The sequence below is a fragment of the Anolis carolinensis genome, chromosome 2 (assembly GCF_035594765.1).
Source record: "Anolis carolinensis isolate JA03-04 chromosome 2, rAnoCar3.1.pri, whole genome shotgun sequence".
NCBI classification, from domain to species: domain Eukaryota; kingdom Metazoa; phylum Chordata; class Lepidosauria; order Squamata; family Dactyloidae; genus Anolis; species Anolis carolinensis.
The window spans coordinates 181,134,915-181,146,956 of record NC_085842.1 but is presented as its reverse complement, the minus strand read 5'-3'; the positions used below and the strand labels follow the sequence as shown (position 1 = coordinate 181,146,956).

Below are 12,042 nucleotides of genomic sequence, written 5' to 3'. Positions count from 1 at the left end.
AAATAAAAATGAACCAACTCAGATTACAGAGCTATTTCTTCTGGATTTTGCCATTTTCTTCTCACTTGGCTCAACTGTTGGGGCACCTACTGCAAAGCCCTGCTGCTTCAGCTTGTTCTCATATTCTTGGATTTTCTTCTCATAGAGTTTCCTGGTTGATGCTGAAGGAGGGAATCCAGAAAGGCCATTAAACCACTGTAAAGAGCTAATAACGACTGAAGGTCTTTCAGGCAGGGGGGAATCTTTTTATCCCACCGCTGCCACCAATTGTAAGGAAGTTATATCGGCTGCCACCAATTGTAAAGGACTAATATCGACTAACACCAATTTGGAAAGATGCAACCACCAAAGACTCAGGGAGGAGACCTTTTACTTTTTCTTTCTTTCTTCTTCTTATTAACTTTAAAGGATAGCGTAACTTGGTTTAGAATATATGCGACAGAGGCTTAGATGTTGGAAGAACAATAACAAGTTTATTCAGGCACAGAGCTTAGTGGTTACAATTTTGTTTCTCACTTAGAGGTATTCTTATTAACAGTTACAATACTAGAATGAGATTAATCAATTCTCTAAAGTATCACTTCTTTTACTTAAAGTAGTTAAAACTTCTTCCTCTGCTACTTTTAAACCGTTACTTCAATGGATCTTGTGAGTCCAGTTGGGACTGGTTCCCAAAGTCTGAAACTTTGATTTTCCAGTGACTTCAAACCACAGTCACCCCTGTGATATACTATCACAGATTCTCTGTGCCTTTCCAGGACACAAACTACATTAAATAAGTCACCAAACTTATTTAAATCCGACTAAAAATGAACAATTGAGTCTCCTTGATACCATCAACCTGGAATCAATGTTCCCTGTGCCTCATCAGAGCACAGACTGACTTTCTTTTTTAAACTCTGCACTTCTTCAACTAAACAGCAGTTGGCTCCGCTTACTTCTCCATGGTAACCAGCCTCTGAGTGCTGAGATGCAATAACTGTAATACTTACCCTTTTAAAACATAAACACACAATTAAACATAACATGTGTAAACCAAAATTCGTACTTCATTACAACTCCCAACAAGGAAAGTTTAGAATGCCCTCCCTTTACCTGTCTAGTAATTCCCACAAGCTATTGGCCATCGGACAACTGCAAATTGCCTCCCTTTGACAACCTTAGCTATTTTCTCTGCTACCACTGGTGTAAATTATATGCTGCCGTCCCGTAGTTGTCTGGGAAAATCTGGATTCCTGCCCCGGCTTCTTGGTCCATTTCAACAAGATTACAATCAAGGATATGTCCAGTTACAGTGTCAACACAAAGCTACTGGTTTCTGCAACTACAGATCTATTGAGCCAACTTAAAGTTCAAATTAAGACCTGGACTGGATCGCTGCCCTCTTGACATGGAATCCAATAGCTTTTACTGTTTATTTTATTTTTTTATTCAATTGCAAACTCCCACCAAGTAAGTTGTGTTTCTAGTTATTTCCCTTATATAACTGCACTGTCGCTTAAGTATAGCCCATACCAACAACAGGTCCATGTTTCAGTCCATATTTCTTCAAAAGGGCAAAGATCTCATCATTTGTCATCTGTAGTTTGGACTTGTCCACAATGCTACCTACAAAGTGCAAAGGGCAATATTGGGGGTGACCAAAGGTTTTTTAGTACATCTGTCGTGTCTTCACATTTAGTTTTTCTATTCCCTCTATTACAAAACACCAAACTCCAGGAAAAAGAAATCCACCTAAACATCAGGGTCAGTTTCCTAAAGGTAAGAGCTGTTCAACAGTAGAATGTGCTGCCATGGAATCTGATGGAGTCTGCTTTTTTGGACACAATTTAACCCTAAAGGACTCCACAGGTCCCTGGCCAGTGGGTCAAACAGCAGTCCCCCAGCGCCAACATCTGGGACCGGCCCTCCAGGAAAGACCGGAGCCACGAGCAGATGCTGAAGTCCATGAGAACAAAACGGTGGCATTGTGGTAATGGCAGCAAACACTTTTTCAGTCTCCCCACTTTTACGGAGTATACAAGCTGCGGAAATGCCAGACTTCTAGAGGCTACTTGTGTTATTACAATAGTGTGTCTTTGCACTTTGTACTGCAGTTTGAATCCTGAATCTGCAGATAAAGTGTCTCGATTCAGTAGGAGTCAGTGTGTTGTGATTTGAGTATACGACTATGACTGCAGATCTGGGTCATAGTTGGGCTGTGGAGCAGACTGGTTAGTAGCCAGCTGCAATAAATCACTATGACCAAGAGGTCATGAGTTCGAGGCCAGCCCATGTCAGAGTGAGCACCCGCCCATTAAAATAAAAAAATAGCCCTGCTCGTTGTTGACCTAAGCAACCCAAATGATAGTTGCATCTATCAAGTAGGAAATTTAGGTACCACTTATGTGGGGAGGCTAATTTAACTAATTTACGACACCATAAAATCGGCCAGCAGTGTTTGGAATGAGGAGGTATCCAAGGACCCGGCGTCACAGTGGATGATGAAGCAGCTACTCCCCCTGTGGTTGGAATTGAGCATACCCTCAAGAAGCTGGAGAAGGTTAAATTGCCTGTGTCTGTCTCTATGTTCATATGGCATTGATTTTTTTTTTCGTGACAGGAGCAACCGAAGTTGCTTCTGGAGTGAGAGAATTGGCCGTCTGCAAGGACGTTGCCCAGGGGACGCTCGGATGTTTTGATGTTTTACCATCCTTGTGGGAGGCTTCTCTCATGTCCCCGCATGGAGCTGGAGCTGAAAGAGGGAGCTCATCCGCGCTCTCCCCGGGTGGGATTCGAACCTGGCAGCTTTCAGGTCAGCAACCCAACCTTCAAGTCACGAGGCTTTTATCCCCTAGACCACTGGAGGCTCCTATGGCATTGAATAATTGCTATGGATGTGTACATTGTGATCTGCCCCGAGTCCCCTTCGGGGTGAGAAGGGTGGAATATAAATATTGTAAATAAATAAATAAATTACTGCTCAGCCATGGAAACCCATTGATTGACATTGGGCAAGTCACACTTCTTGAGCGGAAGTCAAAAGGCACATCTACACTTCAGAAATTAATGCAGTTCGGCTCCACTTTAACTGCCATGGCTCAATGCTATGGAATCATGGAAGGTGCTGTTGAGTGAGGCACCAGCACTCTTTGGCAGAGAAAGATAAAAAACCTTGTAAAGATAAGTCCCTTGATTTCATAGCATTGAGCCATGGCCGGTAAAGTGATGTCAAACTGCATTAATTCTTCAGTGTACATGCACTCAAAGACAAAAATCCCTCTGAACAAGGAAAATGAGAGGTTCATTTTAGGGTTGCCATAAGTCAGAAATGACTTGAAGACACACAGCAACAATACTGATGCAGTAATACAAAATTGCCAGATATGGTTTAAGGGGAGCTTCAATTTTCTGACATTTTGTTGGGTTCAATATGAAAAGCATCACCGATCTTTTGTTCCATTTCAGCTAGTAACTGTTACATTAAAAAACAAACACTAAAGTCGTATTGACTTCACATTATAGACAGTCATATATTTTTTTAAATCCTGTCTCTGTCACTGTGTATAATCCCCTTTGCAAAAACAGCAAACGAAGGGTATGCTTTGTCTCTGTGTCAAGTAAATCCCTAATTTAATTCTCAACAAAAATAATGCAAGGGCTGCTTTAGAGATCTCTCTTTATGCGGGCGCCCTCTAGAGGCGAAAGCGGCTTATGATGGCTGAATTGGATCTTTAAAACTACATCTCCCATCAACCTACAAGGGAATTTTCCCCTCTGCCCTGCTTCTCTTTTTTGTAGATGTGTTTGTAGCATTTACCAGGTTCTGATGCTTTCCTTTGAACACCTGAAATGTCCGAGCTTTTCACTGGCATCTCCTTGACAATGGGGCGATTTGGAAAGATCTGTGGAGTTAGGACAGAGAAGCTTCTGTTGTGTTCTTCTGTCCATGCTTCTGTGATGGAAATAAAAAGAAACGAAACAGTGAAAATCAAAGACCGAAGTCTGAATGGGTAACATTTTGTTAAATGCAATGAAAGGTTTTCAGGAGATACATTGTGTCCCCATACATTTTGTTATTACAATTTATGTATGTGTCCATATCTATCTATCTATCTATCTATCTATCTATCTATCTATCTATATATATATATATATATAAGAGTGATGACATCACGGCGACCCACAAAACAACAAAACTGCAGGCCCCCCAACCTCGAAATTTGACAACACAACCCATCATCCACGGCTCTAGGTTGATACAACAAAAATAAAAGAAAAATAAAGTCCTAATTAGAGAGAGAGGAATAATTGCTTTTATCCAATTGCTGCCAGTTAGAAGGCTAAGCTCCTCCAACTTGGTCTCCAAGCAACCCAATAAAAAATAATAAAAAACACTAAAAATAATTTAAAACACTAAAAATTAATACAATAAAATACTATAATAACAGAAAATAACTAAAAATAATACAAGAAAATAATAAAATATAATAAATAAAAAGATAACTTACAATAAAATTAATTAAAAAAAATACAAATAACGTCAAATAAAAATTACACAACAATTTTTAACCAATACCACCACCACTTTGCCACAGCAACGCGTGGCCGGGCACAGCTAGTCTTTTATAAGGTGTTGCTTTAACCTCTGGGTTTGCTAACCATACTGAATAATTGTGTAGCAAAATGATGTCTGTTGTGAGTTTTGTATTTGGCTGCCACCTCTATGCAAATGACACTCAACTCTACTACTCCTTTCCACCTAATTCCAAGGAAGTCCCTCGTGTTCTGGACCAGTGCCTGGCTGCTCTGTTGGACATGTTGTCGACCGCGTTTGGGGGATCGGGTCCCTTAAGGAGGGAGCCGACCCGGTCCTGAGGGAACGGACCCTGGCGAAGCCAAAAGAAGAATATAAGCCGCAATACAACCTGAAGCCTGGAATGAAGAAGGTCCGCCAAGTTGAAGGAAAATCCGCCAAGGAGTTTTTATTTAGCAATTTCAGCTGAAAAGGACGCTAATAGCGATCATTCAATCTACTAGCGTAACATATGTTTCAAATAAAGTCATATTTATACAATGTTTCGGTCTGACAGCCCTTTGAATTTCCCGCCCCGCTTCCCTGCCCATCTGATCGCGGATAGGCTGAGAGGTTGAACGAGGCGGGCTTTCGTTTCCCGCCTTGCCCTGCTGGCCCAATGGGGAGCTGTTTTTTGTCCCCCCCTCGGGCCAATCAGAGAGGAGGAGGCGGGAGCTATAGAAACAATGCGGTGACCGGACAGGAAACATCGGATTAATTCTGGCCCAGCCAATTTCTAAAGGAATTAATGACACCCATCAAGGATGTCCGGGGTCCTGTCACGTTCGCAGATTTTAGATATGTCTTTGGGGTGTCAGACGGGAAGTGGTGATTTGATGAGCCATCATTGACGGCCCCACAGGGTGCCTTCCTGCGGCGTCCTGGCCTGCGATGTGACAATGTTTGCCTTGGGGGCGAGTCACCTTTAGTTTGGTGACTCGCCCTATATTGTCCATGCGATCGGAGTGAGATGGGATTAAACTGTGGCAGATTATCCCTTTGTTTTTTTGGGAAGGGGAGGTCTGAGTCATGGGGCTAGAGTTCAGGTTGGGGTCATAATATTTCCCATTTGATTTCATGATCTGACAATTATTTGGGATAAAATGAAAATTATAAATAAAGTCGGAACATAAACCCAGCAGGGAAAAACACATATTTTCCGGGGATCCCAAAGAGTGTAAATACATATAGGCAGATAGGTAGATAAAGGAGAATCCATAAAGGTGGGTGACATTGCATAAAGGGGAATCATGAATGATATAAACAATATAAATGAGCAATAGAAAACATTTGATAGGAACGAAGTTCACAACATCTGGGGAATCCAACATAGAAGTAGGGTTCAAGCAGCATGATTTCACAATCCATGAAGTTAGCCCAACAGTTTGAAATTCATACAACAGTGAGTCATGTACATAGAATATAAAAATTCACAAATACATGAGGGGAAAGAGTTCATAAGGAATTCATTGAGATGGCATGGGGAAGGGGCACATATGGGTTAGTAAGTCTTTGGAGGTATAGGATTTCATAAGTCCAAGGGGTAGGTGTGGGGAAGAGTGTTCTTCTCTTTCATAAAATTATGAAATTATGAATGAAACGTGGAGGGCCCCCGTCCGGGCATCCCTTGGCAGCTGTAGAGGGTGAGGGTCCTTGGTGAACTATGTCTCCCCCGCGAGAGAGCGATCCCCCCCATCCCCATTTCACAGAAGGGGGCCAGGGAGAACCATTCCGCGAGTCGCGGGGAGAGAAAACCCCGGGATAAAGCAGCAACTTGGCTTGGAAAGAAACGCGGTTCTGTTTGACAGTCAGCTGTTGAGATGCCGAAAACTGGACCGATTCCGGGTCTGCTGGTTGTCTTCGAGTCAGGAGCCTTAGAAAGGGTTAAGACTAAAAGAGGAGCGTTCTAGGGGTAATTTTGATAGAGATATGAGCCAATTTATATCGTCCGCCATGTTAATCTATGGCGGAGAACCTCAGCCGGAGTTAAAGGACGGGAGGGAGAGAAACCGCATGCAAAAAGGAAGGAGTCAGAGGGAGATACAAAATAACCAGATAGAGAGTGTTACTGTTAAAATAAATGCTACTTTTATTGGGGGGATTTGTTACATAGTTCAGGGAAAGGGAAAATGAAGAAAAAAAGGTCTTTTAATAATGGTCTGTTGCGGTCCCGCTCCGTTCTTTCGGAGAGTAATCTATGGAACTCTCTGCTGCGTTTTCAAATCAATTTGAAAGCGGGGGCGTCGGTTATCATACCCCCACTCGGGAGGGCGGGGCGAGATGGGCGGAGCCTATTTCGCCCCTGCCCTACCGCATAAGCGTTATAACCTCTTAGCGGCAGCATGGCCATCTGCTGAGAGGGATTCGAATGGTTCTTTTTGCGACAAATTTGGAACAGAGCGGGCAAATGCGACCAGCAACAGCTTATTATTAAAAGGAAAAGGATTACGGCTAGAAAGAGGAGAAAACCTTTCCTCAACCAGTCTAAAGAGGGGAGCCAATCGGTCAGAAAACTAAGGTCGAATCCAGTCGTCTCCTTAATTCCTGAGGCCAAATCATCCAAACCCTCGATGGATTTACGAATCATAGGAGTTTGGTCTGTCAAATTAAAGCAGCACATGTGCCTTACACTCTCACAGCCATAGTGGTTTTTCAATAGGAGGAAATCAATAGCTGCCCTGTTATCTAATACAGCCTCCCGCAGCTCATGCATTTCCTTTGCCACTGATGCCAAGGCTTGAGAGGTATAATTGATGTTTTTGACCAGAGCGCAGGCCAGATGCTTTATGGCCCTATAATTCATGGCTGAGGCCACTCCAGGAGTGAACAATGCAGCCGCCACAAATTGTGGGATACCTTTTAGCACTACTGAGGGGTCACAATTCGGGTCCAAGTTCTGAATGGATCTTGCCTTCCGACCCAAAGAGTGTGCCAACTCTAAGTCGTTCTTGGAGGGCATAAAAAGAGACAGCCTACCCAATGCACAATTCCCCATGGAGGTATTGGCAGGTAGATAACCATAGGCTGTCTGTCCACACAGGAAAAACCATCCTGGGGGCAGGACCAAATGGGCATTCAAATGAGACAGTTTTTCTATATGGGTGCAATTTAGAGAGTTGTCAATGGGAAGCTGATGGCACTCACCGATGCAGGTGGGTATTTGAAAACAATTTTCTGCTTGAGGAACATGGGCAAGGCGGATGGCAGCCATGCCAGGCAACTTATCCATGGAGACTCTTCCCCAGTTAGAGAGGTCTCTGTAAGACATATCCTTTGGGATGTCTTGGAACATGGTATAATTTCTAAAAATTTCCAGAGGTTCTGGAATGCCAATTAAACAGGTGGAAAACAGGTCTGTGGCTGAGGCTCCACTGGACAGGCAAAAATCTGAGACATTTAAGGCTTTTGTGGCCAACTGCTGCCAGAAGTTTACTTTAGAGGAAAGCCATTCATACAACACCGGGCTAGAACTGGTGGGGAGAGTCAAAGAGAAGATGAGAATTAGGGTTAGCATTTTCTAGGGTTAAGCACCTGGGACAGCTCCTAGTGGGAAAGACAAGGAGAGAGCAGAGAGAAAACTAGAGGGGAAATTAGGACTCACGGCTCCTGATTCAGCACGTCGGACAGCTCCCAGTGGAATCGTGGTGTGAGTTCTCCCGAGCGGGGGTTGAAGTGAGGGCCGATTTGACAGCTGTCAAAGCGAGCTGTCAAATGTTTGTTGGTCCAAATGGGGGTGTTCCCGTGGTGCTAGAAGGATGAAATTTGGAGAGGTCCTTGGAGAGGGTCTTGTGCTTTGGTCTCTGGCTTTTGGTCTTTCTCCGGGCCTCGGGAGGGTGTGGGTCAGGACAGTTCGCGGGCGGCGGTCCCTGAGGAGGTGTTTTCCGGAACAACACCTTCAGGTCGTCTCCCAGCTCAGCTGTCCACAGATCTTTGTCTTCCTCACCGCTGGTGGGGGCTGGCTCAGGTTCAGGAGCGCTCTTGAGCCTGGTGTGATGGATCCAGGCACGGATTCCAGCTACCTTGCAAGCGGTGTAGGAGGTCAGGAGGACTTGGTGAGGTCCGACCCACTTCTCAGTCAGAGGCTCCGGTCGCCACGTCCGCACGAAGACCCAATCTCCAATGGAAAAGTCGTGGACTGGAGCATCCAAGGGGACAGGAAGGTGGGAGAGTAGGTACCTGTTTAGAGAAGAGAGGACAGAGGTAAGAGAAGACAGCCTAGCTCTAAGGCTTTCGGAGCCCACCTCATGTAGGTGTTCAGCCTTCAAGGGAACCTGGGAAGAAGGAAAAGGTCTACCATAAAGAATCTCAAAAGGACTTAATTTTAACTTGCCCCTAGGGGCAGCCCTGACTCGAGTGAGAGCGAGTGGAAGAGCCTCTGGCCAAGGTAGGTTAGCCTGCTGACAGATTTTCGCCACTTGTCTCTTAAGGGTTTGGTTCATCCTTTCAACCTTGCCGCTTGCTTCTGGGTGCCAGCTGGAATGCAAGTCCCACCGGATCTGGAGGACCCGAGAGACCTGTTGGGTGACCTTGGAGATGAAAGAACTCCCGTTGTCCGAAGAAATGCAGAGGGGCAGGCCGAAACGTGGGATGATGTCATGGAGGAGAGCTTGAGTGACCTCTTTGGCAGTACAAGTATAGCAGGCGAAAGCTTCAGGCCACCCGCTGTAGCAATCCACAAACACCAGCAGGTATTTGTACTTCTTACTGGAGGGCAATTCAGCAAAATCCACCTGCCATACCTGTCCTGGCTGCAGTCCTGCCCTGAGATGCCCCACTTCTGGCTTCTTCTGGATCTTGGGGTTGTTCTTTAGGCAGAGGAGACATCGCTTACAGGCCCAGATAGACTGTTGGGCCATGCGTGGTCCAATGAAGAAGGATCTGAGGTGTTCCAGCATGGCATCATGACCCCAGTGGGTGCTTTTGTGAAGGCGGAGGGCCACTTCACGCATCAGGGGATCTGTGAGGAGCAGACGGCCTTGGCTGTCCTTCCACCAACCCCCATCCTGTGTCAGTCCTTCCTTCCTAGCGAACTCATCGTCCACAGTTCCATACAGAGGGAGGCTGGTGATGGTGGTGTCCGGGATGAGGGCTCCCTGGAAGGTGGGCGTTTTGTTGGCGGCCCCCTTAGCCGCGGCATCTGCTCTCCTGTTTCCCCTGGCAGCGTCCTGGTCTCCTACCTGGTGTCCCCGACAGTGGATGACAGCAACAGCAGTGGGCTTGCAGACAGCGTCCAACAGCCTCAGGATTTCTGCCTGGTGCTTGACTGGGCTGCCTGCAGTGGTCAGCAGTCCCCTCTCCTTCCAGATGGCTCCGTGGGCGTGCAGGACATTGAAGGCAAACTTAGAGTCTGTGTAGATGTTGACAGTCCTTCCTGCTGCCAGCTCCAGAGCTCTGGTGAGGGCGATGAGTTCTGCTTTTTGGGCGGAGGTACCGGCTGGCAATGGTTCTGCCTCTATGGTGTCCCACAGAGTAACAACTGCATAGCCCGCCTTCCTCACGCCCTGATGGACACTGCTCGACCCATCAGTGTAGTATTCCAGGTCTGCCTGGGGAAGTGGTTGGTCCTTGAGGTCCGGCCGGCTGGAGTAGACTTCTTCAATGGTGGCGATGCAATCATGTGGCTCCTGGTCGTCCCCTTCGGCTGATTCGATGGGCATCAGGGTGGCTGGGTTGAGGCAGTTGGTGGTGGCCAGGGTGAGGTCTCCCTGGTCGATGAGCGAAGCCTGGTAGCGAGTGAGCCGTCCTGCTGACAGCCAGTTGGTCCCCTTAGCATCCAGGACTGCCAGGACGCTATGGGGCACATAGACAGTCATTGGTTGGCCCAATGTCAGCTTCCGGGCCTCCTCAGCCAGCATAGCAGTGGCGGCCACGGCACGAAGACAGGCTGGCCACCCGAGGCTGGTGGGGTCCAGTCGCTTAGAGAAGTAGGCGACTGGCCTTTTGGCGCTGCCCAGAGGTTGGGTCAGCACCCCCGCTGCCACCCCCCGACGTTCGTGAACATAAAGGAAGAAGGGCTTGGTCATGTCAGGGAGTCCCAAGGCTGGTGCAGACATGAGGGCTTTCTTGATGGCATCGAAGGCTGTCCTGCATTCTGCGGTCCAGGTGAGGAAAGTCTCCGGTCCGGTGGTTGCCTCATAAAGAGGCCTGGCAAGCAGTCCGAAGTTGGGCACCCAGATTCTGCAGAAGCCAGCCATGCCCAAAAAACCCCGCAGTTGCTTCTTGGTCTTGGGCTCTCGGACCTTACAGATAGCTTCCTTCCGCTCCGGCCCCAGAGCCCGCTGTCCTTGAGAGACATCAAACCCCAAGTAACGCACAGTGTCCTTGCAGATTTGAGCTTTCTTTTTGGAGACCTTGAAGCCAGCCTCTCCCAGGAAGTTGAGGAGACTGATGGTAAGTCTTTCACAGGTAGGTACATCCTCACAACAAAGCAATAGATCGTCAATGTATTGCAGAAGGACCCCCTGGTCCCGATCCGGCCACCTGTCCAGCTCCGAAGCAAGGCTTTGGCTGAAGATCGTAGGAGAACAGGTGAAACCTTGCGGAAGAACCTGCCAGCAGAGCTGTACCTTCCTGGCCGAGTCCACATGCTCCCACTCAAAGGCGAATATTTCTTGGCTATCTATGTGCAGAGGGATAGAAAAAAAAGGCATCTTTTAAGTCCAGAACAGTAAAGCAAGAGCAGGAAGGAGGGATAGTGGAAAGAAGAGTATAGGGGTTAGGCACCACGGGATGAATGTCCACCACAACAGCATTGATGGCTCTGAGGTCCTGCACAAAGCGGTATTCATCTGAGTTGGGCTTCTTGACTGGCAGCACAGGTGTGTTGTAAGGGGAGGAGCACTCTCTCAGCAGAGAGTGCTTCAGAAAATTTTCAATGATGGGCTGGAGGCCCTTTTTGGCTTCGAGGGGGATGCGGTATTGGGGAATCCTAGGAGGCCTGATGTCCGGTTTTAGGGCAATTTTGACTGGGGCAACGTTCTTGGCCCTCCCTGGAATCCCATCGGCCCACACAACAGGGTCGACTTGTTCCAGAATGGCCAAAGGGATCAGGTCAGCCTCTGGGCTGGGCTGATGGAGCAGGAGAGCCTGTATCCTCCACCCCTCCTCCTCTGGGACAGCCAAGATGATCTTCTCTGGCCCAAAGGTGACCTGCGCCCTGATTTTGCAAAGGATGTCTCGGCCCAGAAGGGGAACTGGACACTCAGGCATGTACAGGAACTCATGAGACAGAGTCTTTCCTCCCACCTCACACTCCATGGGCTTGAGAAAAGACCTCTCTGCCTCTTTCCCTGAGACCCCCACTACCTGAGTCTTCCTAGCTCCCATGTCTGTTCCCCGAAACCCTTCGGTGACCACTGAATGGGTGGCCCCACTGTCTAGAAGGAAATCCACAGTTCTTTTTCCTAACTTCAATGGCACCAACGGGTCACTGGGAGCCAAGACGATCCGCTGCCCTAGTCACATGACCCGGCTCTCTGGTCCCTTAT

The 12,042-nt window shown here is 47.2% G+C and overlaps 1 protein-coding gene across 1 annotated transcript in view; it reads right to left on the bottom strand.

Annotated features, from left to right (window-relative positions):
- Positions 1 to 18: 18 nt before the first annotated feature.
- Positions 19 to 12,042, bottom strand: part of LOC103277761 (lamina-associated polypeptide 2, isoforms beta/gamma) — a 40,710-nt gene continuing 28,686 nt past the window's right edge. The window contains exons 6-8 of the mRNA XM_016991202.2: positions 3,800 to 3,934; positions 1,516 to 1,608; positions 19 to 161 (exon numbers count right to left, since the gene is read on the bottom strand). Of these exons, the coding sequence (XP_016846691.1) occupies positions 19 to 161; positions 1,516 to 1,608; positions 3,800 to 3,934 (371 nt within the window). The remainder of the gene's footprint in view (positions 162 to 1,515; positions 1,609 to 3,799; positions 3,935 to 12,042) is intronic.